The following is a 26,724-nucleotide window of genomic DNA, read 5'->3' as shown; positions in this document are numbered from 1 at the left end:
GGGAAAAATCAATGTAAAATCAATGTAATCAATGCTTGTTAGAGGTATTTGTGATCTAGTTGAGCCATCCTGGTGCCAAATAGTCTATAGACCTTTGAAGTTCTAACTTTCTAAGTGTGCTCAGTTTAGGAAATTTTTGGTTATACCAAGCAGTGGTAAAGATAACCTTTCAGGTTTGAACAGGTACATGAAAACCAACCTTGTTTGCTCCAAGAATGAACCGAGTGCCTTCTTTGCCATTATATTTTATATGGTGCTTGAGTCTTTGCAGCTGTTGGGGGAATATCTGAGACATTCAACAGGAAGTACCAGTCAGATCCCCACTAGAATGTGATTGTGTATGTGTGTAAGTATATGTGACAACAGGAATGGGTTGGGTGATGAGACAAATGTACAAGGAAATTACTTTCCCATTACCTATAAATTTTATGAGGTCAGAGTCTGAGTCATTTTGTTTGCTTTTTCCTGTCCTCTGAAAAGTGTGATTGAGAAAAATATTATTGAATGGATAAAAGAATCATCTTTCTAGAGACCAGATTCTTTGTGGGCCAACAGATCCCTTAAAACTATGAATAGATCAGAAGACTCAAGAAATGTTCTGAATGTTTTGGCATTTTGGCAACTCTAATGGTTAATTTTATGTGTTAACTGAGCCACAGGGTGCCCAGATATTTGGTTAAACAATATTTTGGTGTTTCTGCAAGGATGTTTTTAGGTGATATTAACATTTTAATTGGTAAAGTAGATTGTCCTCTGTGATGTGTGTAGACCTCATCTAATTTAGTTAAAAGCCTGATGTGAACAAACTGAGCTTTTCCTGAGTGAGAGGGAATTCTTTGCTTGTCAGCCTCTGGACTTCTTTTGCACCATTAATTCTCCTGGGTCTCAAGCCTCCTGGAATATAGTGAATATTTGTAATTACCAGTCTTCATAATCACATGGGCCAGTGCCTTACAACAGATGTTTCTGTATCTATATCTATCTATCTATCTATGTATCTATCTAATCTATGATATATAAAATTTATATATATATATACACACATACATACATACATACATACATATATCTCCTATTGTTTTGGTTTATCTAAAGACCCCTGACTAATATAGCAACTGTGTAATTGTAGACAAGCCATCTAGTTTCTCTGTGGCTCTTTCTTCTTCTCTAAATATGGAGATAATAATATTTGCTCTTTAGAATTGGGATCATATATGATTACACACATGAATCAGATGCCTGTGGTTAGCCTGAAAATAAAAGGTTGGAGAACCATTTACCATTAAAATGGCCCTCAAAGGAAAGCAGGGGTAGCCATCCTTATATCAGATAAACTAAAATTTACCCCAAAGGCTGTAGTGAGAGATGAAGAGGGACACTATATCATACTTAAAGGATCTATCCAACAAGATGACTTAACAATCATCCGTATATATGCCCCGAATGTGGGAGCTGCCAAATATATCAATCAATTAATAACCAAAATTAAGACATACTTAGATAATAATACACTTATACTTGGTGACTTCAATCTAGCACTTTATACACTCAATAGGTCTTCTAAACACAACATCTCCAAAGAAACGAGAGCTTTAAATGATACACTGGGCCAGATGGATTTCACAGATATCTACAGAACTTTATATCCAAACGCAACTGAATACACATTCTTCTCAAGTGCACATGGAACTTTCTCCAGAATAGATGCCTGTGGTTAACATGTAATTCTAAATGATTAAAAATATTAACTAATTTAACCCTCATAAAAAGCCAATGAGATAACTCATATCCATTTTATAGGCAAGGAAGCTGAGGCACAAAGAAATTCAATAACTTGTCCAAGTTTGCATGGTTACCAGTATTACATGTTCACTGAAATCCATGAACTAACTCCAAAGCACACCAGAAGGGTACGTTTTCTGGTCCAACCTGTGGTTAGGTAGGGGCTGTGTGATTGATTTTGAGTTGATGAAGTGTGGACAGGGATGATGTATGTTATTTCCAGGCCTGTCTATAAAGCATAGTCACAAACCATCACATTCCCTGTTTCCCTTTCCCTGACCACATTGAGGTCATTTGTTGAAGGTGTCAGAGTTGTGAGATTAAGGAAACATGAGTCTTTGACTCATCCCTTGGGGAAGAACTGCCAGTAGGGCCACTCCATGAGAAAGAAATTACATTGTACTTTGTATGATGAGCAATAATTTCTCACTGCAGCAAACCTGTGAGATTTTAGGGTTTTTTCTGTTAGCCCAACAGAGCCTAACCTAGACCATCTAATAGTGTATTAGTCTTAGGGTTTATACCAAGCCATTGTGGATACAGAGATTTTTTCCTTACCTGGTATCATGCAGTGCTTTTCAGCTCTAGGCACATGGAAGGCACTAAAAAATATTAAGTCTGATTATTATCTTGCCTTTGGAGAATTCTTCATAATGTAAACAGAGTAAAAACATTTGGGTATTTTTTTATTGACGTATAACATATAGTGTTGTATTAGTTCAGATGTACAATATGATTCAACAATTCTATACATCACTCAATGCTCATCAAGATAAGTATACTCTGTAATCCCCTGAACCTATTTCACTCATCCCCACCCACCTCCCTTCTAGCAACCCCTAGTTTGTTCTCTGTATTTAAGTCTGGTTTTTGTTTCCTTTTTTTCTTTGTTCATTTATATCTCAAATCTCACATATGAGTAAAATCATATGATATTTATCTTTCTCTGATTTATTTCACTTAGCATTTGCTATTCACCCACTAGGTCCCTGTATATTGTTGCACATGGCAAGGTTTCATTCTTTTTCATGGCTGAGTAAAATTCCATTGTATGTGTCTGTGTGTGTACCACCTCTTTGTTATTCATCTATGGATGAGCACTTGGGTTGTTTTCATGTCTTGGCTATAATAATGCTGCAATAGACATAGGGGTGCATGTACCTTTTTGAATTAGTGTTTTCATTTACTTTGGGTAAATAACCAGTAGCAGAATTACTAGATCATATAGTAATTTTATTTCTAATTTTTTGAGAAACCTTCATACTGTTTTCCACAGTGATTGGACCAATTTGCATTCCTACCAACAGTGCACTAGGGTTCCCTTTTTTTCACATCCTCACCCAGCACTCATGATTTCTTCTTGTCTTTTTGACACTAACCATTTTGAAAGGTGTAAGGTAGTATCTCATTGTGGTTGTGATGTGCATTTCCCTGATGATCAGTGATATTGAACATCTTTGTTTTAATCAAAGATAAATGGCTTTTGTTATAGCTGGATTTGTTAATATGCTAATGTGCATTATGAATTTCTTAGGAAGAGGAGAGAGTGGAAGTGTTCTTAAAATGACTTGTCCCATAGAACCCTTTCTGTGAACAGCAGTTAGGAAAGCACTTTGCAAGCAGTGTATATAGCAAGCACTCTGGAGCTACACTTTCTGGGTTCAGATCCCAATTCCTCCACTAATAGTGGTATGGCCTTGGACAGAACACTTCACCTTTCTGAACTTCATTTTTTTCCCAGGTAAAATGAAAATGATGGTAATTACTTTACAGGGTTATTAAGAACTTTTCTTGTCTGATATTTTAGAAAAGTTTAGAATACGGACTTGCATATGGTAAATGCTCTGTGTGTGTGTATGTATGTGTTTAGTAAATTAACGAATACATCATTTTCTTGCCTTGTCTGCTAGTTTCCTATACTGCAAGCCCCTTGAAATCCAGAACTGTTTTTTTTTTTTTTTTTTCACTATTTGGAGCTTTACTACCTTATACCTAGGAAAGGCTATTATGCATATACCTCATGTTTAATAAATGTTGAAGAAATGAATGGAAAAGTGAATCTCATCCCATGATAGGAGGTCAATAATTTGTAACAAAGTTTTTGTTATCCTTATGCATATCCAAGTTAAAGAATACCCACCTTTTGGCATTGTTATCAACAGAAATATGGTTGAGAAGAATCCAAGAAATAATTTTAGCTCTAATTCTGGTACTGGAGGTGCAAACGTAAGATAAGCAACAATCTCTGTTTTAACTCTTGAATATGTTACATGCCATGTCAGAATGTGGGAGAATAGATTTTAATTAGTTAGGCAGCAAAATTAAATTAAGGACCGAAAGCTAATTTTTAAAATTTTATTTATTTTTTTTAATAAATTTATTTTCTATTGGTGTTCAATTTGCCAACATATAGAGTAACACCCAGTGTTCATCCCGTCAGGTGCCCACCTCAGTGCCCATCACCCAGTCACCCCCACCCCCCACCCACCTCCCCTTCCACCACCCCTAGTTCGCTTCCCAGAGTTAGGAGTCTTTCATGTTCTGTCTCCATTTCTGATATTTCCTACCTTCTCAAAGCTGTTATTAGTGTTAGTTATTTACCCCAAAACAATATTTTCCCTTGTATGCACCAGTGAGTGCTAATCACAAGTTCATCTTGGCCGCATATTGGCCATGTTTCCAGATCCTTCAACCAAAATTTCTAATTGTTGGGAATGTAGATTTTAGTTTAAAAAATGTAAGTGAGGGATGCCTGGGTGGCTCAGCAGTTGAGTGTCTGCCTTTGGCCCAGGGCATGGTCCTAGAGTCCCAGGATCAAGTCCCACATTGGGTTCCCTGTATGGAGACTGCTTCTCTCTCTGCCTGTGTCTTTGCCTCTTTCTCTGTGTGTCACTCATGAATAAATAAATAAAATCTTTTAAAAAATGTAATTGATAGAGAGAAGGTAAAAAATAGTTTAAAAAAGCACTAAAGAACAACATCAAAAAAATAGAGGATGAATTAATAAGAATTTGTACTGCATGGAGAGAGGAGCCAAGTACTCTACTTCCTATGCAATTGCAAGGAGAGAAGGCAGGAGCACCCGGTGGGTTTGGAGGACCCAAGAATGGCCTTTCCCACAAGTAAGATATGTGGTAGTAATATTTGGAGGGATCTCTCTCTGGTGATAAGATACGTCCAGACAATGACATCTGAAAGTAAAACTAAAAGATAATCAATCCACATCCATTTGCTTGGACTTATCTCTTGTCAGAAAAGTGAGCTAATAAGAAGTTTGTTGTAACACAATGTTTTCAAATTAGGGTTCCCCGATTCCAGAAACCTTAGGATATATATCTTAAGTGCCTAAGAGTTCTATGAAAGAATTTTCAGATCTATGGGGGTTTTTTTTTTTGGAGGGGGTGTTATTTTAGGTTGCTCATGTGTTCCTGCAATTTATGCTGCAATAAACATAGTGCGCATTTATCTTTTCAAATTAGTGTTTCCATTTTCTCAGGTAGATACCAACGAGTAGTTTTGTTTTGTTTGTTTGTCTTTAGTTTTCTTAGAAAGCATGCAAACAGGGCAGGGAGAGGAAGAGGGAGAGAGAGAATATCTTGAGCAGACCGCCTGCCCAACATGGAGCCAGACACTGGGATTGATCTCTCAACCCTGAGTCAGATGCTTAACCAACTAAGCCACCTAGGCACCCCAGGTATTATATTTTCACTATGGTGACAAACTAACCACACCCAAGCTCCACCAAGGGATATTTTGAATTATTTTATGGCCACAATATTAAATGGAAAAAGACAACATTTCCTTCATTTCAGTACGTGGATTTGTTATCAGTTAGCAAATTGATAGATTAAAAATAAAAATGAAATGTTCATGTCAAGTGAAAGCCAAGTGATGCCATGGTGTACATGGTGTAAATGAGAATTTGAGTAGATCAATGTGGGGAAAAAATTGAGTTGCTATACAGCACGTAGCAATGTAACTCAGTAACATTAAAAAATATTAACCAATTATATTAAAAAAATTTCATTTGAGTGCAGTTAACATAGATTACTTTAGTTTCAGGTATATAACATAGTGATTTGACAAGTTTATATGACAAGTCATTATGCCACACTCACCACAAGTGTAGCTACCCTTCGTCACCATACAGCACTACTACAATATCATTGACCATATTCCTTATGCTGTGCCTTTCATTCCTGTGACTTATTTACACCATAACTGGAAGCCTGTATCTCCTACTTCCCTTCACCCATTTTGCCCATCCCCCCAGCTCCTCCACTCTGTCAGCCATCAGTTTTCTGTATTTGTTTATTAATTTCATTTTTTAAAGATTCTACATATGAGTGAAATCATATGATTTTTGTCTTTCGCTATCTGACTTATTTCACTTATCCTAATACCCTCCAGCTCCAACCATATTGTTGCAAATGACACAAATTTCATCCTTTTTTTTTATCCCATTGTGTGTGTGTGTGTGTGTGTGTGTGTGCACATGCCACATCTTCCTAATCTGCTCTTCTACTGGTGGACACTGAGGTTGCTCATGTGCTACTACAATTTATGCTGCAATAAACATAGTGTGCATATATCTTTTCAAATTAATGTTTTCATTTTCTCAGGTAGATACCCAGTAGTAGGATTATCAGATTGTGTGATATTTCTATACTTACTCTTTTGAGGAATTTCCATTCTGTTTTCCATGGTGGCTGTATCCATTTACATTCCCACCGACAATGCCTGAGGGTTACTTTGTCTCCATATTTTCATCACCACTTGTATTTTTTGACTTTTTCATTTTAGCCATTCTGACAGATATAAGTTGGTATCTTACTGTGGTTTTGATTTGCATTTCCTCAATGATGAATGATGTTGAGCATCTTCTCATGTGCTTGCTGGTCATCTGTGTGTCTTCTTTGGGAAAATGTCTATTTAGGTCCTTTGTCCATTTTAATCAAATTATTATTATTGAGGGGGCTGAGTTGGATAAGTTTTTTATATATTCTGGATACTAACTCCTTATTGGTTTTATCATTTGGAAATATCTTCTCCCATTTAGTAAGTTGTCTTTTCATTTTGTTGACAGTTTTCTTTGCTATGAGAAAGCTTTTTGTTTGGGTGTAGTCCCAATAGTTATTTTTGCTTTTATTTCCATTGCTAAAGGAGACATATCTAGAAAAATGTCTCTATAGCTGCTGTTAAAGAGATTATTGCCTGTTTTCTTCTAGGAATTTTATAGTTTCAGGTCTCTCATTTAAGTCTTTAATCTATTTTGAGTTTCGTGTAGGGTACAAAAAAGTGGTTCCATTTCATTATTTTGTATGTAGCTGTCCAGTTTTCCCAGTGTCATCTATCGAAAAGATTGTCTTTTCCCATGATATGTTCTTACCTCTTTTGTCATAGATTATTTGACCATATAAATATGGTTGAATTTCTGGGGTCTCTATTCTATTCCATTGATCTATGTGTCAGTTTTTGTGCCAGTACCATACTGTTTTGATTACTATAGGTTTGAAGTATCTCTTGAAATCTCAGATTGTGATACATCCAGGTTTGTTCTTCCTCAAGATAGCTGTGGTTATTTAGGGTCTATTGGTTCCATAAAAATTTTCTAGTGTGGCGAAAAATGCTGTTGTTATTTTGATAGGGACTGCATTGAATCTGTAGACGGCCCTGGGTAGTATGGACATTTGAACAATCCAAGTTAACAATTTAACTGGGTTGTTCAATTCAGTAACTTAACAATCCAATTAATTCCTTCAATCCAAGACCATCTTCAATTTCTTCATTAATGTTTTATAGTTTTAAGAGTACAGGTATTTTACCTCTTAGTTTATTCGTAGGTATTCTTTTTAGTGTAGTTGTAAGTGGGATTGTTCTATTAATTTCTCTTTCTGTCACTTCATTATTACTGTTTAGAAATGCTACCAATTTCTGTATATTAATTTTGTATTCTGCAACTCTACTGAATTTATTTAGTACTTTTAATAGTTTTTCAGTGGAATCTTTAGGATTTTCTGTGTATAGTATCATGTCATCTGCAAATAGTGTAAATTTTGCTTCTTCCTCACTAATTTGGGTGCCTTATATATATATATTTTTTTTTTTTTTTGGTTTTATTGCTGTGTCTATGACTTCCAGTAGTGTGTTGAATAAGAGTGGTAAGAATGGGCATCTTAGTTTTTTTTCCTGACCTTACAGAAAAAGCTGTTTTCTGAGTATGAAGTTAGCTGGGGATTTTTCATATATGGCCTTTATTATGTTCAGGTATGTTCCCTCTAATCTCATGTTGTTGAGAGTTTATCATGAACAGATATTGAATTTCATCAAATGCTTTTTCTGTACCTATTATTATGGTAACCTGATTTTTATCTTTGTTTTGCTGATGTGTTATATCACATTAACTTTTTTCTAAATGTGTGGAGAATTTATCTGTGAAACCATCTGACCTCAGACTTTTATTTTTGGTAGTTTTTTTGATTATTGATTCAATTTTGTTATTAATAACTGATATGCTCAAATTTCCTATTTTTTCCTGATTCAGTTTTGGAAGATTGTATGTTTCTAGGAATTTATCTAATTTCTAGGTTGTCTAATTTGATGGCATATAATTTTTTTGTGTATAATTTTCCATAGTACTTTCATAATTTGTATTTCTGTGGTGTCAGTTACTCCTTTCATTTTTTATTTAATTACTTAGGTTATTTCCCTTTTTTTCTTGATGACTGTGCCTAAGAGTTTGTCAATGTTATCTTTTCAAAGAAACAGCCCTTGGTTTGATTGATTCTTTTCTGTTGTTTTTTTAGTTTCTATGTCATTTATATTTGTTTTGATCTTTATTATTTCCTTCCTTCTCACTTTGGGCTTTGGGCTTTGGGCTTTTTTTTTTTTTAGCTGCTGTAAAGTTGATTGTTTATATGAGCTTTTTCTTTTTTCTTAAGGTAGGCCTCTATTGCTATATATTTTTCTCTTAGAACTGCTTTTGCTGCATTCCAAAGACTTGGGTCATTAAGTTTTCATTTTCACTAATCTCCACGTATTTTAAAAAATTCTTGTCTGATTCACTGACCAGTTGGTTGCTTAGTATTGTGTTGTTTAGTCTCTATGTAGTTGTATCTTTTCTAGTTTTTTTCCCATTGTTATTGATTTCTAGTTTGATTGATTTCCACTGTTGAGATAAGAATAGGTGAATGATGTGATTTAAATCTTTAAAACTTTAAGGGTGCCTGGGTGGCTCAGTTGGTTGAGTGTCAGACTCTTAGTTTCAGCTCAGGTTGTGATCTCATGATCTCAGGGTTATGAGATTGAGCCCCACAATGGACTCTGTGCTTGGGAGTCACTTGATATTCTTTCCCTCTCCCTATGTTCCTCCTCCACTCACACACTCTCTCTTTCTAAAATAAATAAATCTTTTTTATTTAAAAAATAAATCTTCAAGACTTTTTTGAGGCTTGTTTTGTGGCCTAACATATGCTCTGTTCTAGGGAATATTCTATGTCTATGTGCACTTGAAAAGTGTATTTTGTTGATTTTGGGTGGAATGTTGTGTGTGTGTGTGTGTGTGTATACACACACACACACACACACACTATGTTCTTGTGGTCCAATATGTGTTCAAGGATATCATTTTAATGTGGATTTTCTACTGAATGATCCCCTACTATTATTTATTACTATTAATTTCTATCTTTATGTCTGTTAATATTTGCTTTATGTATTTCGATGATCCAGTGTTGAGTGGGTAGATATTTATAATTGTTATATCCTCTTGTTAGATTGATTCCTTTATCATTATGTAATGCCATCCTTTGTCTCTTGTTATAGTCTGTTTTAAAGTCTATTTTGTGTGATAAAAGTATTGCTGCCCCAGCTTTTTTTCTACTTCTGTTTGCATGGTAAATGTTTTTTCATCCCTTTACTTTTAATCTGTATGTGTCATTAGGTCTGAAGTGAGTCTTCTGTAGGCAGCATATTGATGGACATTTTTTTCTATCCATTCAGTCACCCTATGTTTTAGAGTACTTAGCCTTTTACATTCAAAATAATTATTACATTTTTGGATAAGTATGCATAGAATAAAGTAATTATTGATTGGTAGGTACTAATTCCATTTTGTTACTTGTTTTCTGGATGTTTTTGTAGTTCTTCTCCATTCCTTTCTTCTCTTTCTCTCTTTGTGATTGATGAGTTTCTATAGTGTTACATTGGCTTTCTTTCTCTTAATTTTTTGCGAATCTATTATAGGTTTTAGGTCTGTGGTTACCAAGAAATTTTTCTTTTATTAGAAAATAAACAGCCATTTAAGTTGCAGCACATTCTAATATAATTTATCATAATATTCTTTTATATTCATTATCTTTCTTTTTTTAACTTCCTCCTCCATGTTTTATGTATATGCTGTCATATTTTACATCTTTTTATTCATTATTTTCTCATGTCTAATTATGACCATTCTTTTCCACCTAAAGAAGACCCTTTAACATTTCTTTTTTTTTTTCCCTTTAACATTTCTTGTGTAGCTGGTTTAGTAATCATAAACTCCTTTATCTTTTGATTGTGTAGGAAACTATTTCTTTTTCAAATAGGAATGATAATCTTGCTGTGTAGAGTATTTTGTTTTGTAGGTTTTTTTCCTTTCAGCATTTTGAATATATCATACTATTCTCTTTTGGATTTCAAAGTTGCTGTTGAAGAATCAGCACATAGTCCTATAGGGTTTCCATTGTAGGTAACTTATTGCTTCTATATTTCTGCTTTTAAAATTCCATCTTTTAACCTTTGGCATTTAATTATTATGTGTTGCATTGTGGACCTCCCAGGGTTCATCTTGTTTGGGTCTTTATGCTTCTTGAATGGATGTCTATTTCCATTCATCAATCTATTCTATCCTATGCTGGATGTCTGTTTCCTTCCCTAGGTTAGGGAAATTTTCAGCTATAATTTCTTCAAATAAGTTATCTGCCCCTTTATCTCTTCTTTTTGAAGGACCCATATAATGCAAATGTTTATTTGTTTGATATTGTCAAAGAGACTCTTAACCTAGCCTCAATTTTTAAAAATTCTTTTTCTTTCTTCTTCCTTTTCTTTCTTTTTTAATGTGCAGTTTACTTGCTTTCCATCACTGTCTTCCAGATCACTGACCTGTTATTCTGCATCTGTTAATCTCCTGTTGATTCCCTCTAGTGTATTTTTATTTTAGTTATTACATCATTCAACTCTGATTGGTTCTTCTTAATATTTTCTATAACTTCATTAAAGATCTCACTGCATTCATCCGTTCTTTGCTCCAGCCTGGTGAGCATCTTTCTGATCATTACTTATGTTCCTTATCATATCATTTTTCAGTTCCTTTTCTGTATTTTTTCTTATTCTTTCTTTTGGAGCTTATTCTTCTGTTTCCCCAGTTTCTGTGGATTACGTGGAACAGCTACTTCTCCTAAACTTGAAGGAATGGTCTTGTGTATGGTTGTCCCCTATATAGACTATTTGCATTAGTGACTTCCTGGCTGGCTGGAGCTGTAGTTGGTGCGGCCTGGGGTCCCTGACCTCTCCACACAGTGAGTGCCTTGGCAGATGGCTAAAGCTAAAGAGGGTACAAGATGGGGGTCCTGAGGCTCTATCCATAGAAAGCACCTAGGAAGGATAGCTGAAGCAGTGTTATCTTGGGTGCCCTGGGGCTCTTTGTATAGAGGTATCCTGGCAGGGTGGCTAGAATGGAGGTGATGTGTGGGCCAGGTACACTGAGGGCAGCTTGGTAGGACAGATGAAGCTGAATTTGTTGCAAGCCAGAGTATTCTAGGATGCTTAGTGTAGGAAGTGTCCTGGCTGGATGAATGGAGCCCAGGTTGGTATGGGCAAGAGTATTCTGGGGCACTCTGTGCAGGGAGTGCTCTGTCTGGGTGGCTGAAACTTATGTAAGCACAAGATTTGGGTTCCCAGGGTACTTTATGCAGTGAGCACTTAGGCATTCCAGCAGTCATGATGTGCTGGAATGTTCTGCACTGAGGATGGCTTAGTAAACCATCTGGAGCTGAAGTAGTGTGGACCTGGAGTGTTCATGGGTGTTTTACACCTGTGTCACATTGGCATGAAGGGTGGAGCTGTGGTGAGCACTGATCAGGGGTATTCTGGTGTGCATTGCCTTGTGGCTGCCTTAGTGGGATTGTCAGGGCTGGTGTGGGTTAGCGGTCTGGGCCTCACTGAGGAGCCAGGCTGGCTAGGAGTTTAGACTGTGCACTGGTTTGTGCTTTCAAGGTGAAGGATGGAGTGTAGACTGTGTCCATCAGCCCCTCCCACCCAGAGAATATTCCAGAAGCCCCCCTACACACACTGTTTGGGAGAGGTCTAGGACTGGCTATTTTATATGGTGGTTGTTTTAAACAATGGCTTTTCTTTGTGTGCCAGGGTGTCCAGGGTTGGTGTAGGCTATGGAACCTGAGGCTCATTGACATGGCAGGTAGGCTAGTGTGTGTGGGCTCTACCCCTGTCCAATTTATGAAGGTGAGGTGGTAGTGTAAATTGTGTCTGGCAGCCCCTCCCACTTGGAGAGCATTCCAACAGCTCCTCTCTCCCTTTGGCAGAATTTTAGGACTGTCCCTTTTATATGCTAGTTGTAATTTTGAACCACAGATTTTTTTTCTGTGTCCCATCATGTCCAGAGCTGGTGTGGGTAAATGGACATGGGGCTCACTGAGGTAGCAAGATGGCTATAGTGTCTTGATCCTACTCTGGTCTGTGCTTTCAGGGTGGAGAGGGAGCATAAATGATGTTGTGTTCCAGTCCCTCTGACCCAGAGAGAATTCACTAAGGGACTTCACCACTTGGCAGATTCAAAGGCTAGGTCTTTTATATGCTAGTTGCTCTTTTAAACTGTGGCTTTTTTTCCTCCTATGCCCCAGGACAGGGGAATCTGTTCCCAGTCCTTGAGTACTATCCCTACCCACTGCAGGCTGGAGGTTCCCTGTTACCTTATCTCTGTCTCTCTTCTCTTTTACTGTTATATCTTTTGTTGTGCAGAAACTCTTCAGTCAGCCCTTAGTTCTTCAAGAGGAATTGCTCTCTATATAGGTGTATGTTTGGTACATTTGTCTTCATTCATCATCGTCTTGGACTAGAAGTTTCCTAACAAATTATTTATGTCCATACTACTTACAGCAGAGATGCTAGAGGAATCCTATCCTACTTGGGCTTTATCTTGCATCCTAATTCATAGAACAGGCAGGAGGTAGAAAACCTTTATATATATTTGGGAGACCCCAGAGTAGAAGGCATCTGAGTCAGCTCCCAGAGTAGAGTCTAATAGAGGTGGAAAATCCCACATAGATGCTGACTGTTGAGTATAGCTGGAGTATGTAGTTGGGTTGATGGTACAATGGGGTCTCCTGAGCTTTCGCCAGGCATATATATGGAGGAAGGTGCTGAAAGACTGAAGGAGCAAAATGACAGAAACAAGAGTAATCACTCTTCCTGGGGACACACATATGCTACCAATGAACTTGTCCACAAACACTGATGTGGACAGAGGATTTGAATATCAGATAGTTACCTTCCTGACCCATCAACTCCCTATCTCTTTTCCTCTTTGTCATGTTTTGGTGCCATCTAAGAACCACAGAACACAGCTGCAATCATTGGAGGAAGCAAGGAAAAGCCTAAATCAACTTTGAGATTGAGTTTCTATTGTCTTGACTGATGCTAGCTAAAAAAAGAAATTAAACTGAGTCATGGAAATGATGAAGAAAATGATTTTTTGGTACACCTGAGTTTATAGAAAAAGGAATTACTTATAGGCATACTAACTTAAACAAACCTGGACAGTAATAGATCAATCCCTCTTATTATAAGCAGATTTATTTTCAGCAATCAAGATTATCTGTTACATTAAATAATGTTAATTAGAATTTTATCAGTTTTGTATTATGTTTAATTTCTTTTAGGTTGTTTAAGAGCTACAAGAATTTTATCCAATGTTATGTTTTTGCATGTTGAGGATCATAATACCACTAATTCACAATCAACATTTTAATCCACTAGAATATTTTTTATTTGAAAGGGGTTCAGAATTTTTAAATCTGAGAAATACTGTTGTGAAGACGAAGATGGTAAAATTCAAGGAATATAAGAAAATGAATTTAAGAAGAAAGATTTTGACATTGTTTTTCCAGTTGACCAGAAACTGACCACTATTAACTCTGCAAAAACAATTCCAGTTAATTATGGAAGCTATCTTAAGGTGGAGAAGGTCATCCATTTATTCTGGATCAGCCTTTACTAAGTTCACATTGAGCACTTACTAGATATCAGAACTTGTGCTAGGAATTGTGGTTACAAAGATAAATAAAACATGGTTCCTGCATTTAAATAGAATCTCCAACTAGAGGGAAATAGGCATATACAATTAAGTGAATAGGATAATACTACACTTGGGGTTTGAACAATATTGCCATTGAGAACACAGCCAGTTATTAGTTCTTCTTTTGTGGAAATGTGGTATGTTGGAATAATAATTACAAATTTATCTCCTCCTTGTGTTTATGTCCTTATAATTCATGCAGAAGTGGAGTTTATTTTTCTATCCCTTTAATTTGGGCTGGCTCTGTGACTTGCTTTGGCCAATAGAATGTATCACCAATGGCTACAGGAGTCATTTGCACTTTCACTCTTGTTTTCGGAATCTTGCTCTCACCATGGGCACAAGCCTGGGATAACCTTCTGGAACATGAGAGACCATATGGAACAGAGGCAAGCTCTTCCAGCTAAGGATCCCCTAGATTAGCCTGCCAATATCTAAACACAGACACCCAAGATAACACCTGACCCTGACATCAAAGGGAGTGGTTTCTACAGAAAGAAAAGAATGAGAAGGGCAAGATGTTCCAGACAGAAGAGGAAGCATAAACAAAATCATGTGGCTTTGTGTTCATGGTGTTCTGGGAATAACCAGCACTGTAGTTGGAGTCATGAAGAATTTAAACCAAGAACTACAGAAGGCTAAGGACAAGATGGTGACGGTATAAGAAGAGAAGCCTTTATAAGAGGTAGTAATAATTTTTCAAAAATGTTAGAGACGTAAACAAGAGAGGCCTGTGAATGGATAACTTTGCAGAGATATGGTCAACAGTGATCAATGAGGTCAGGTAAAGGGAGAATAGGAAAACATTTACTTGATTTGGCAGTGGTGAGAAAGACATTGGTGATTTCTGAAGAGTGTTTGTGTGTGTGTGTGTGTGTGTGTGTGTGTGTAATTTCCAAGCCCTCTCCTGTCAGTAGGAAAATTGTCTTACAGAAAAAATGGAAGCAAAAAATAGTTTAAACAACTCTAGCTTATTATCACATCAGCAAGCTCAGATAAGCATCTCCAATGTGTATGAATCCTTGGGGTTGTATGTAGGGTAATGTCACACTTTATCCTAGCTAAGTGCAGATTGTGATTTCTTTCCTGCTGATTATTGAGGTGTATATTTTTTCCTTCTTCATTATGAGGATGTATTGGCTGTGAGCTTTGGAAGATGGAGTTTATTTCTTAGTTCTTGTTCCTATTAAGTATCTCTCAACAATGTCTAATGTGTGAGATTATGACAGTCTCTGGGCTATACCATTGGGAACTTATGGAACACATCTATGGGAATAGCTTTCAGTATGTGGAACTGAAATAAGCACTAATTTCCTGCAGAATTAGGACAATAGAAAAAAATATTAAAATAAAGCTAACAAAAAATGGAGAACAAGACAATATAGATATGGAAATCTGTCTTCTACATGGTGTTATTTCTAAAAAACAAAACAAAAAAATTGATCCTGTGGTTTCCCCAACCACTGACTCCTTATAGCTACAAAATGAAGACTAAGGTCTCATCCTTTTTCTCTTGATGCATTCAATTCAATCCCCAACATTGACCATTTCAGTTGTATCTGGGCCCCCACGCTCTGGGAGAAGATAACCCTCCTGTTCCTACCATTAGCATCTCTGTGGCAAGCCATACCACAGCACCTCATCTTATTGGCTTCTGGAATTTTGGCCAAGGGCAGATCACAAACTATTTGGCACTCAGGACTCACAGACTGTCTGAGCCTAGATGTTGTTGAACATACGTTACAACAACTTCCCACCACTCTTCCTGTCATTGAAATCATACTACTCCCAGCAGTAGATTGGGGCAGATATCTGGTCTGACTATAGGCTCCACCCAACAAGAAAGGAAACAATACAGGGAAAGCACCCTGTAGGTCAGTGCCACTGCATGTCTGGCAAGTCCCTGGTCTGACTCACCTCAAGTCGAAAGTGGTCCCACACTGGCCCACTAACACCGTAGGGACAAAACCCTGCCCATAACAGGCAAAGAGAGTCATTGCAGGTGACTGGACGGAAGGTAGAAGTGGCTTAGTCAGAATAGTAGGGCACATAAAACACACATAGCAGATCCTCCTTAAGCAGCAGGTTCTATTGAAGAGCAGACATTGCAATATAGGGCACTATAGCATCTCTTCTTCATAAGGCCACTACTTTTAAGAGCAGGGGCTATAGATAACTTTCCTAACACATAAAAACAGACACAAAGAGACAAAAAGAGGAGACAGAAAATATGTTCTAAATGAAAGAATCAGACGAAATAGTAGTAAGAGAGCTAAATGAAATGGATATAAGTAATAAGCCTGATAGAGAATTTAAAGTGATGATCATAATCACTGGATTTGAATGGTGGACCTCAAGAGACCCTAAATGAAGAGCTAGAAAACATAAATAAGAGGAAGAGATGAAAAATTCAATAACTGAAATGAAAAGTACACTAGCTGGAATAAATAGTAGACTAGAGAAAGCAGAAAAATGATCAGCAGCCTGGAGAACAGAGTAATAGAAAACAATCAAGCTGAACAGGAGAGAAGAAAAAAATAAATGAAAATAGACAGGAAACATAATCAAGTATAATAATATTCATATTATAGGGATTCCAGAAGAAGAGAGAAAACAAAGAGTAGACAATTTATTTGAACAAATAAAAGCTGAAAATTTATTGCTTCTGGGGAAGGAAATAGAAATTGAAATCCAGAGCCAGAAGGCACAGATATTCCACAACAAAATCAACCCAAGGAGGCCCATAGCAAGACACACAGTAATCAAAATGGAAAAAGTAGTGATAAGAAAGAATTTAAAAAGCAGCAAGAGAAAAGAAAACAGTTACATAGAAGGGAAACTCCATAAAACTATTGGCTGAGTTTTCAGCAGAAACTTAGTAGGCCAGAAGAGAGTGGCATGATATATTCAAAGCCCGGAAAGGGAAAATCTGCAGCCAAGAATACTCTCTTCAACAAGGCTATCATTCAGACTGGAATGAGAGGAAAGAATTTCCCAAAGCAGTTAAAGGAATTCATGACCTCTAAACCTGCTCTACAAGAAGTGTTAAAGGGGACTTTTTGAGTACAAAGGAAGGATCATAAGTAGGAGTAAGAAAAGTAGAAAGCAGGAAGCAGTAAAATTAAGTATATGTATAAAAATTGGTCCAGGGATTCACAAACTATGTAAAGTATGACACCATATACCTAAAACATGTGTAAGGAGGAGAGGAGTAAAACACGGGCTTAAGCTTAAGTGACCATCAATTTAATGTAGACTGCTATATGAATAAGATGTTACAATATAAACCTAATAATTGCCACAAATAAAAAACCAGCACTAGATATAGAAAAAATGAAAATAATCTGACTATATTACCAAAGAAAGCCAGCAAACCATGAGAGATGAGGACAAGAGAAAAAAGGAACAAATAACTACAAAACCAACCACTAAACAAGTATCAAACTGACAATAAGTACATACCAATCTCTTTGAGGAACCTCCACACAGTTTTCCAGAGTGGCTGCACCAGTTCACATTCCCACCAACAGTGTGAGAGGGTTCCCTTTTCTCCCCATCCTCTCGAACATTTGTGGTTTCCTGCCTTGTTAATTTTCCCCATTCTCACTGGTGTGAGGTGGGATCTCATTGTGGTTTTGATTTGTGTTTCCCTGATCGCAAGTGATGCGGAGCATTTTCTCATGTGGTTGTTGGCCATGTCTATATCTTCTTTGATGAAATTTCTGTGCGTGTCTTCTGCACATTTCATGATTGGATTATTTGTTTCTTGGGTGTTGAGTTTTATAAGTTCTTTATAGATCTTGGATACTAGCCCTTTATCTTATATGTCATTTACCAATATCTTCCCCCATTCTATAGGTTGTCTTTTAGTTTTGTTGACCGTTTCTTTTGCTGTGCAGAAGCTTTTTATCTTTATTAAGTCCCAATAGTTCATTTTTGTTTTTGTTTCCCTTGCCTTCATAGATGTATCTTGCAAGAAGCTGCTGTGGCCAAGTTCAAAAAGGGTGTTGCCTGTGTTCTCCTCTAGAATAGATCTGGAGGGTATGATGCTGAGTGAAGTAAGTCAATGGGAGGACAATCATTATATGGTTTCACTTATATGAGGAATATTAAAAAATAGTGAAAGGGATTATAGGGGAAAGGAGAGAAAATGAGTGGGAAAAATTAGAGAGTGTGATAAAACATGAGAGACTCCTAACTTTGGGAAATGAACAAGGGGTAGTGGAAGGGGAGGTGTGTGGGGGGATGGGGTGACTAAGTGATGGGCATTGAGGGAGGCACTTGACGGGATGAGCATTGGGTGTTATACTATATGTTGGCAAATTGAACTCCAATAAAAAATAAATATATAAAAATATATATACCCATCAACAATTATTTTGATTACAAATGCACTAAACACTCTAGTCAAAAAACATAGGGTGACAGATGGATAAAAAAGCAAGACTCATCTATATGCTGTTTACAGGAGACTCATTTCAGATCTAGACATATGCAGATTAAAAGTGAAGGAATCAAAAAGCATTTATAATGCAAATGGCGGTAAAGGAGATGAAGGTAGCAATACTTCTTCTATCAGGAAAACTAGACTTTAAAACAGACCATAATAAGAGACAAAGAAAGATACTACATAATCACAAAGGGAAAAATCCAACAAGAAGATATAGCAATTGTAAATATTTATGCACCCAACATGGGAGCATCCAAGTACCTAATAACAAACATAAGGAAAGTAATTGATAATAATATACTAATAGTAGTGAACATTAACACTCCACTTACATCAATGGACAGGAAACAGAGGCTTTGAATGGCATATTGCACCAGATGGATCTCACAGTATATTAAGAACATCCCATCCTAAAATATACATTATTTTCAAGTGTACATGGAATAGTCTCCAGAATAGATCACACAGCAGGCTTCAAAAAAGTGCCAACAAACTAAAAAGGATGGAAGTCATACTATGCATTGTTTCCAACCACAAGGCTATTAAACCAGATATCAACCAAAAGAAAGAATTTGGAGAGGAGGTTAACTAACATGTTACTAAACAATGAATGGATCAACCAGGAAACCAAAGATCAGATAAGAAAAATACTTGGAGACAAATGAAAACACAATTGTCCCAAATCTTTAGGATGCAGCAAAAGCTATTCTAATAGGAAAGTTAGCCCCATCTGCAGAAGCCAGAAAAATCTTGACCTGACTCTACATCTAAAGGAGCTAGATAAAGAATAATAAAACCAGTAGAAGAAAGGAAATAATAAATATTAGAGAAAATAATAAATGAAATAGAGACTAAAAATCAAGAGAACAGATCAAAGAAACCAGAAGCTGATTTTTTTGAAAGATTAGCAAAATTGAAAAACTAACCAGACTCATTAAAAAAAAGGAGGTCTCAAAATCAGAATGAAAGAGGAGAAATAACAACTGAAACTGCGGAAATACAAAGGATTGCAAGAGATTATTATAAAAGATATATGCAAACAAATCAGACAACTTTGAAGAAATGGATAAATTCCTAGAAACATTTAGCCTCCCCAAACTGAGTCAGAAAGAAATAGAAAATTTGCATAGACTGATGACCAGCAATGAAATTAAATCACTAACCAAAAAAATGGCTAACAAACAAAAAGGCACAACCAGACAACTTCACAGGTGAATTCTACCAAACATTTAAAGAAAATTTAATACTTATTCTCCTCAAACTATTCCCAAAATAGAATAGGAAGGAAAGTTTCCAAATTAATTCTATAAGTCTAGCATTACTCTGATAATAAAACTAGATAAAGATACTATAAAAAGAGAGATAGGGAGAGGGAGAGGAAGAAGTAGAGGGAGAGAAAGAGAGAGACACACACACTCACACAGAGAATTAAAGGTCAATATCTCTGATGAACAAGACACAAAAGTCCTCAACAAAATATTAGTAAACAAAATCCAACAATACATTAAAAAAATGATTCACTATGATTAAGTGGGATTTATCCCTGGGATACAAGGGCGGCTTGATATTCATAAATCAGTCAACATGATACATCATATCAATAAGAGAAAGGATAAAAACCATATGAAGATTTCAATAGATGCAGAGAAAGCACTTGACAAAATACAACATCGATTTATGATAAAAACCCTCAACAAAATAAGTTTAGGGGAAACATACCTCAATATATTATAGGCGATATCTATCCCTCAGCAAGCATCATACTCAATGGTGAAAAACTGAGAGCTTTCCCCCTAAGATCAGGAACAAGAAAGCATGTCTACCCTCACTACTTTTATTAGACATTGTCCTGCCAGTCCTAGCCACCGCAATCAGACAAGGAAAAGAAATAACAGGCATTCAAATTAGTAAGGAAGAAGTAAAACTTCCATTATTTGCATATGGCATGACATGTCCTCCGGGGCTGCTGTGACGCTCATCGTGCACACACCCACCCTCCTGGGTCTGTGTGCTGCACCGGCTAAGCGGCCATCCCTCGAGATGGAGACAGAGCAGCGCCTGCCCCAGTGTGGCCAAAATCTAGGTGAGGCCACCCTATATAGAAAACCCTAAAGACTCCACCCAAACAAAACTGCTGGAACTGATGAATGAATTCAGTAAGGTCTCAGAATACAAAATCAGGATACAAAAATCCATTGCATTGGTATAAACTAAAAATGAAGGAGCAGAAAGAGAAATTAAGAAAATGACCTCATTTACATTACATAAAAAGAATAAAATATCTAAGAATAATTGAGGAAGAAGAAAAAGACCTGTACTCTGAACACTATAAAATGCTTATAAAGGAAACTGAAGGTTTCCCTGGGTGGCTCAGTGGTTAAACACCTGCCTTCCGCCCAGGACATAATCCTGGAGTCCCGGCATTGAGTCCCACATCAGGCTCCCTGCATGAAGCCTGCTTCTCTCTCTGCCTGTGTCTCTGACTCTCTCTCTCTCTGTGTGTCTCTCATGAGTAAATAAATAAAAATCTTTTAAAAAAAAGAAATTGAAGATGACACAAACAAGTGGAAAGATATTCTATCTCATGGGTTGCAAGAACAAATATTGTAAAAAATGGCCATACTACTCAAAATCATCTACAGATTTAATGCAAAGCAATTCCTTTTAAAATAACAACAGCATCGGGATGCCTGGGTGGCCGGTGGTTGAGCATCTGCCTTCGGCCCAGGGCGTGATCCTGGGGTCCTGGGATTGAGTCCCACATCAGGGTCCCCACAGGGAGCCTGCTTTTCCCTCTGCCTGTGTCTCTGCTTCTCTCTGTGTCTCTCATGAATGAATGGATAGGATCTTAAAAAAAATAAAAACAGCATCTTTCATAGAACTAGAACAAATAATCCTAAAATTTGTATGGAACCAATACCCAAAGCAATCTTGAAAAAGAACAAAACTGGAGGTATCACAATCCCATATTTCAAGATATATCATAGGGCTATATAATCAGAACAGTATGGTACCTGCACATAGACACATAGATCAATGTAACAGAATAGAGAAGACAGACATACACCCACAATGATATGATAAATTAATCTTTGACAAAGTAGACAAGGATACGCAATGGGAGAAAGATAATCTCTTCAACAAATGTTGTTGAAAAAATGACAGCTAAATGCAAAGAATAAAACTGGAACACTTTCTTATACCACACTCAGAAATGAACTAAAAATGGACTAAGAACCTACATGGGAGACCTAAAACTGTAAATATGCTAGAAGAGAAGCAGTGATTTCTCTGACATCACCCATAGCAACATTTTTCTAGATGTGTCTCCCGAGGCAAAGGAAATAAAAGCCAGAATAAGCTATTGGGACTACATAAAAATAAAAAGCTTCTGCACAGCAAAGGAAACAATCAACAAAACTAAAAGGCAACTTACAAATGAGAGAAGATATTTGCAAATAATATATCTGATAAAGGTTTAGTCTCTGAAATATATATAAGGATTTTCTACAAGTCAACACCAAAAATCACAAATAATCCAATTGAAAATGAGCAGATGTGAACATTTCTCCAAAGACATCCAGATGTGCAACAGACACATGTAAAGATGCTCAAAAATCACTCATCATCAGGAAAATGCAAATCAAAACCCCAATGAGATATTGCCTCGCACCTGTCAGAATGGCTAAAATAAAAAAAACAAGCCTCAAGTGTTGGTGAGGATGTAGAGAGAAGGGAACCCTTGTGTGCATTAGTGGGAATGCACACTGGAGCAGTCACTATGGAAGACAGTATGGAGGTTCCTCAAAAATACAATTACCATATGATCCAGAAATTCCACTACTGGGTATTTACAACAAATGTAATATTTAAATATTTAAATATTTATTTAAAATGTGAAAACACTAATTTTAAAGGATATATTCACCCCTATGTTTATCGTAGCATTATTTATAATAGCCAAATTATGAAAGCAACCCAAGTGTCCATTTATAGATGAATGGATAAAGATTTGGTATACATATACAATTAAGTATTATTTAGCCATAAAAAGAATGATATCTTGCCATTTGCACCAACATGGGTGAATCTAGAGAGTATAATGCTAGTGAAATAAGTTAATTTGAGAAAGACAAGCACTATATGGTTTCAGTCATATGTGAAATTCAAGAAACAAAACAAATGAACAAAGGGGAAAAAAACCAGCCAAACCAAAAAAACACAACAAAAACAAAAACAAAAACAACAACAACAAAAAAAATCAAAAAACAAAAAACCAAAAAACCAAAAAACCCAAACCACCACCACCACCAACAAAAACCCTCTTAACTATAGAGAACAAACAGATGGTTACCTGAAAGGATGTTGGGAGGCAGATGGATGAAATAAACGTAGAGGATTAAGAATACCCTTATCTTTTTTTAAAATTGAGATTTACTTTAGAGAGTGCAATGAGTAGGGGGAAGGGCAGTAGGGGAGGGAAAGAGAGAATTCTCAAGCAAACTCCCTGCTAAGTGTGGAGCCCAACAGGGAGCTCGATCCCAGGACCCTGAGATTATGACCTGAGCCAAAACCAAGAGATGGCCTCTTAACCAACTGAACCATGCAGTCACCCCAAGAATATACTTGTCTTGATGAGCACTGGGTAATGTATGGAATTACTGAATCACTATATCATATGCTTGAAACAGATATAACCCTGTATGTTAACTACACTAGAGTTTAAAAAAGAATTCACACCAATGAAATAGAGATTATGATACTGCAATTACAAAATAAAACAAGTATAAATACAGTATCTAGCAAAATGCTCGTTCTATAGCCTGCCTCCAATAAATAAATCATTATGAGAATTCAGCGATTGGGGGAAAAAAAAGAAGGAACCCAGGTCTTCATAGTAGGTGCTAACCTCACTATGAGAAACTTTTTAAGTAATCCAGTGATACCAATTATTCTCATTGATTGAATGTACATTCCCTCTGGCTTAAATAATAGGTGTGTGTGCGTGTGTTTTCTAACACCAGATTACGAGTAATCAAAACTTTTGATTTATCAGATTTCTAAAATATTTCTGCTTAGAAGAGTCAAACTCAAGGAAAACAAGAAGTTATCTAGTATCTATTTTTTAAAAATATATATATATTTCAGGGTTTGTTTTGGGGTCAGTACAAGGTTAAGCCAATAATCTGTATACCCATGTTGGTGTATTGAGGACTGATTTTCAACATCACTTCAGAATGACCTCAACCTTCTGTAACGTATTACATCTTCAAAGAAAAATGCTTTTAATACAATTATATTGCAAGTATGTTTTTTTTTCACCAATGCAAAAAGTAAAGTAATACATTGAGGATGAGTGTTTCTTTCTCTTGTACATTTGCATATGTATTTCTAGAGGAGTAACTGATAGAAGTAAAACATTCCACGTAATGCTTTTTCTAGACTTTGCTATTAACATTTGCTAATCATGGTGAGCAAACTCTAGAGAACTCTCACTTAACCAGAAAATACAGCATGGTAACATTAAAAATATAGCAGTCAAGGTTTTCGTTATCTTTATTTTCTCAAACCAAACAATGCTAAAAAGTGTTTTATTTTGGAAGCTCTTCTTGCTCAGAACCCTACGCAGATTTCAATGGGGTTGCTCTTTGTACACACAGAAAACGTGTGAATAGTTGTATCACAGAAGGAATGACATAGCCCAGAATCTTTGTTGCAAGAGAAGTCAGAAAAATTTTGAGAACATTCTTAACTTCACTCCTCTTGGTAATGCCACACCTTAAAAATGCAGAAATATGGAACATTTTGGCTGAGGTATGACTCTCGATGCTTTTAAATATTCAGTTGTATAAATCACAGTCAATCATTGACTAATATTTGTTTAAGCACCTCTGGTGTGCTCCTATCAATGTTTCCACTGACTGCTTCTGAAAAGGAATGCTATATTCTTTATGAAAGTTGGACCTTTAATAAATCACTCAAGTATGAAATAAAATGCCATGATTCTACAGATCCCAGACTTGCATTTCATTTACTGATTATAGACTTTTCTGTGATTTTTCATTATGCAGTTTTATAGAAGTTTAAATAAATAATAAAGTTATTAATATTGCATATAAATACATTCACAAGTCTTTTAAAGAATCTATGGTAGGGCTGCATCATATGTAACTCAACAGTATCTGCTCAGCCAAGTGGATAAAAGACTCAAGAAGTAGAAATTACAATTTAGGAGGCCAAAAGATGTATTCCTTTGGTTGGTGTAAATTCTTTAAACAATAGTGATTTTTTAAAATACTGCTTCTGCTTTAGGCTGCAAGGACCCCTACGTGGTGAAAATCTTTATTGAAATTCTTTTATAAACTCCTTCCCCCAATACCAGGTGTCTTCCAACCTCTTCAGTGAGGAAGCAAAGGATTTTCAAGAGATAATTTTGAGCATATGCAATCTTCTTTTTGGTCTAATGGCTGAAACCTGGATAACATGTGCGTCCACCGTATGGGGGACCATAAGAACAAAAAGGACTCATGTGAAGATCAGGGTGTTCTATTTTCCTTTAACATTTCCTTAGAAAATAGCCAAGTCTGAATTACAGACATCCGAGCACACTGTAATGAAAGATTTATACTCTGCAACCAAGCAGTCACTTTGTATAGCAAATTAATTCCTCCCTCCTGCAACTACTTTTAAGCAGATGCTAGTTTTCGCTTTAATTACATAAACTACTACAATTTTAGTGTTCATCAAAATAGCGCTAATTGGTCAAAAGTTAAGATAGACACATTGCAGAATATTTGAAGAATATATGCTTAAAGTATTTTTTCTTTTTTTTTTTTTTTGCTTAAAGTATTAAAATTCTTATTTTTAATTTCTGACCTGAATATACAAAAATATTAGGGACATTCAGTTAAAGACTCATGGAAAATATCTCATACATCCCATGAGCACTGTATATGTGGTCCCACTTCCTATTTGATTCAGATTTAATTTGTTGACTACCTATTACCTGGCTAGCGCTTCTACAACATTTGAACAATACTTGGAAAATAAATGAAATGTCACATTATATTGGGAATTTGTCGGTGTTTTTTCTCTCTAGTATTACTTTAGCGACATTAGGCTTACAAGGGATGCAGAGACTGAAGGCCAGTGAGCGAGTGGGCAGTTAGGCACCCTATCATCATCTCTGTCACTGCCGTACCAAAAACTCTTGGATATGTGTCAAGAACTCTCTTTACAAAGGATGTGGATCGGTAGACCTGCAAAGGGAAACGCTCTGGTCACAAAGATGAGATGGTGCTTTAGAGATGGAGGGGAGGGTGGCAGATGGGGAATGATGAAATTAATATGGAAACTTGGGGCTTTTAGCGGAGGCCCAGAAATTATGAGGGAGCGTTATGTTAATTGTCTATTTAGAAGCAGGAGAACAAAAAGAAGCCACCGTTGGATCTCTGCACTGGATATAAAAGGAAAGAGAAAATCAGGAAAAAGAGGGCTGTTTCAAATTGACTGGGAACTGTGGTTAGAGGTATTCTTTGCTAGGGCTCTGGTTACAATTAAGAATGAATTAAATGTGGCTAAATCCTAAAGCTCCTGAGAGACTAAATAGACAACCCACATAAGGAGAAATATAAATCATATAAATCATATAAAACATTGTAAAAAATGTTTAACTCGGTAGAAGCATTAATGCTTTTCACTAAAATTTTAATGTTTGCTTCCATGTACAAGGTAGGATTGTATGTGGGAAATGGGCAAAGTGCTTTGGGCCATGAAATAGGAGTGAAATGACATAGATGACTTGCAGAAGGAAGCAGAATAGTAGGAAAGGAAGCAAAGAGGGAGTGAGTGGTCACATAATATAGGACTCTGGGCTATTGTAGGGCCTTTGCTTTGATTTCCTCTGAAGATAATGGGAAGCCATTGGAAAGTTTGGGCTAAGGAGTGGCATGATCTGATACATGTTTTTAACAGCATCACTCTGTCTACTGTTTTGAGAAGAAATTATAGGGAGCAAGGAAAGAAGTAGGGAGGTTAGTAGGGAGGCTGCTGTACTCATTTAGGGCAAAAGATGGTAGGCCGGACTCACTGATACTGGAAAAGATACATACATCGCACTTAAATGTTAACATTTGGGTGC

The 26,724-nt window shown here is 36.5% G+C and overlaps 1 protein-coding gene across 1 annotated transcript in view; it reads left to right on the top strand.

Moving 5' to 3' along the window:
• Positions 1-26,724, top strand: part of LOC144288159 (uncharacterized) — a 208,967-nt gene that overhangs the window by 141,176 nt on the left and 41,067 nt on the right. The window contains exon 5 of the mRNA XM_077855862.1: positions 18,098-18,192. Within this exon, the coding sequence (XP_077711988.1) occupies positions 18,098-18,166 (69 nt within the window). The 3' untranslated portion in view covers positions 18,167-18,192. The remainder of the gene's footprint in view (positions 1-18,097; positions 18,193-26,724) is intronic.

The sequence above is a fragment of the Canis aureus genome, chromosome 17, assembly GCF_053574225.1.
Source record: "Canis aureus isolate CA01 chromosome 17, VMU_Caureus_v.1.0, whole genome shotgun sequence".
NCBI classification, from domain to species: domain Eukaryota; kingdom Metazoa; phylum Chordata; class Mammalia; order Carnivora; family Canidae; genus Canis; species Canis aureus.
The sequence above is the reverse complement of the archived record's forward strand: the minus strand, read 5'-3'. Positions and strand labels throughout refer to the sequence as shown.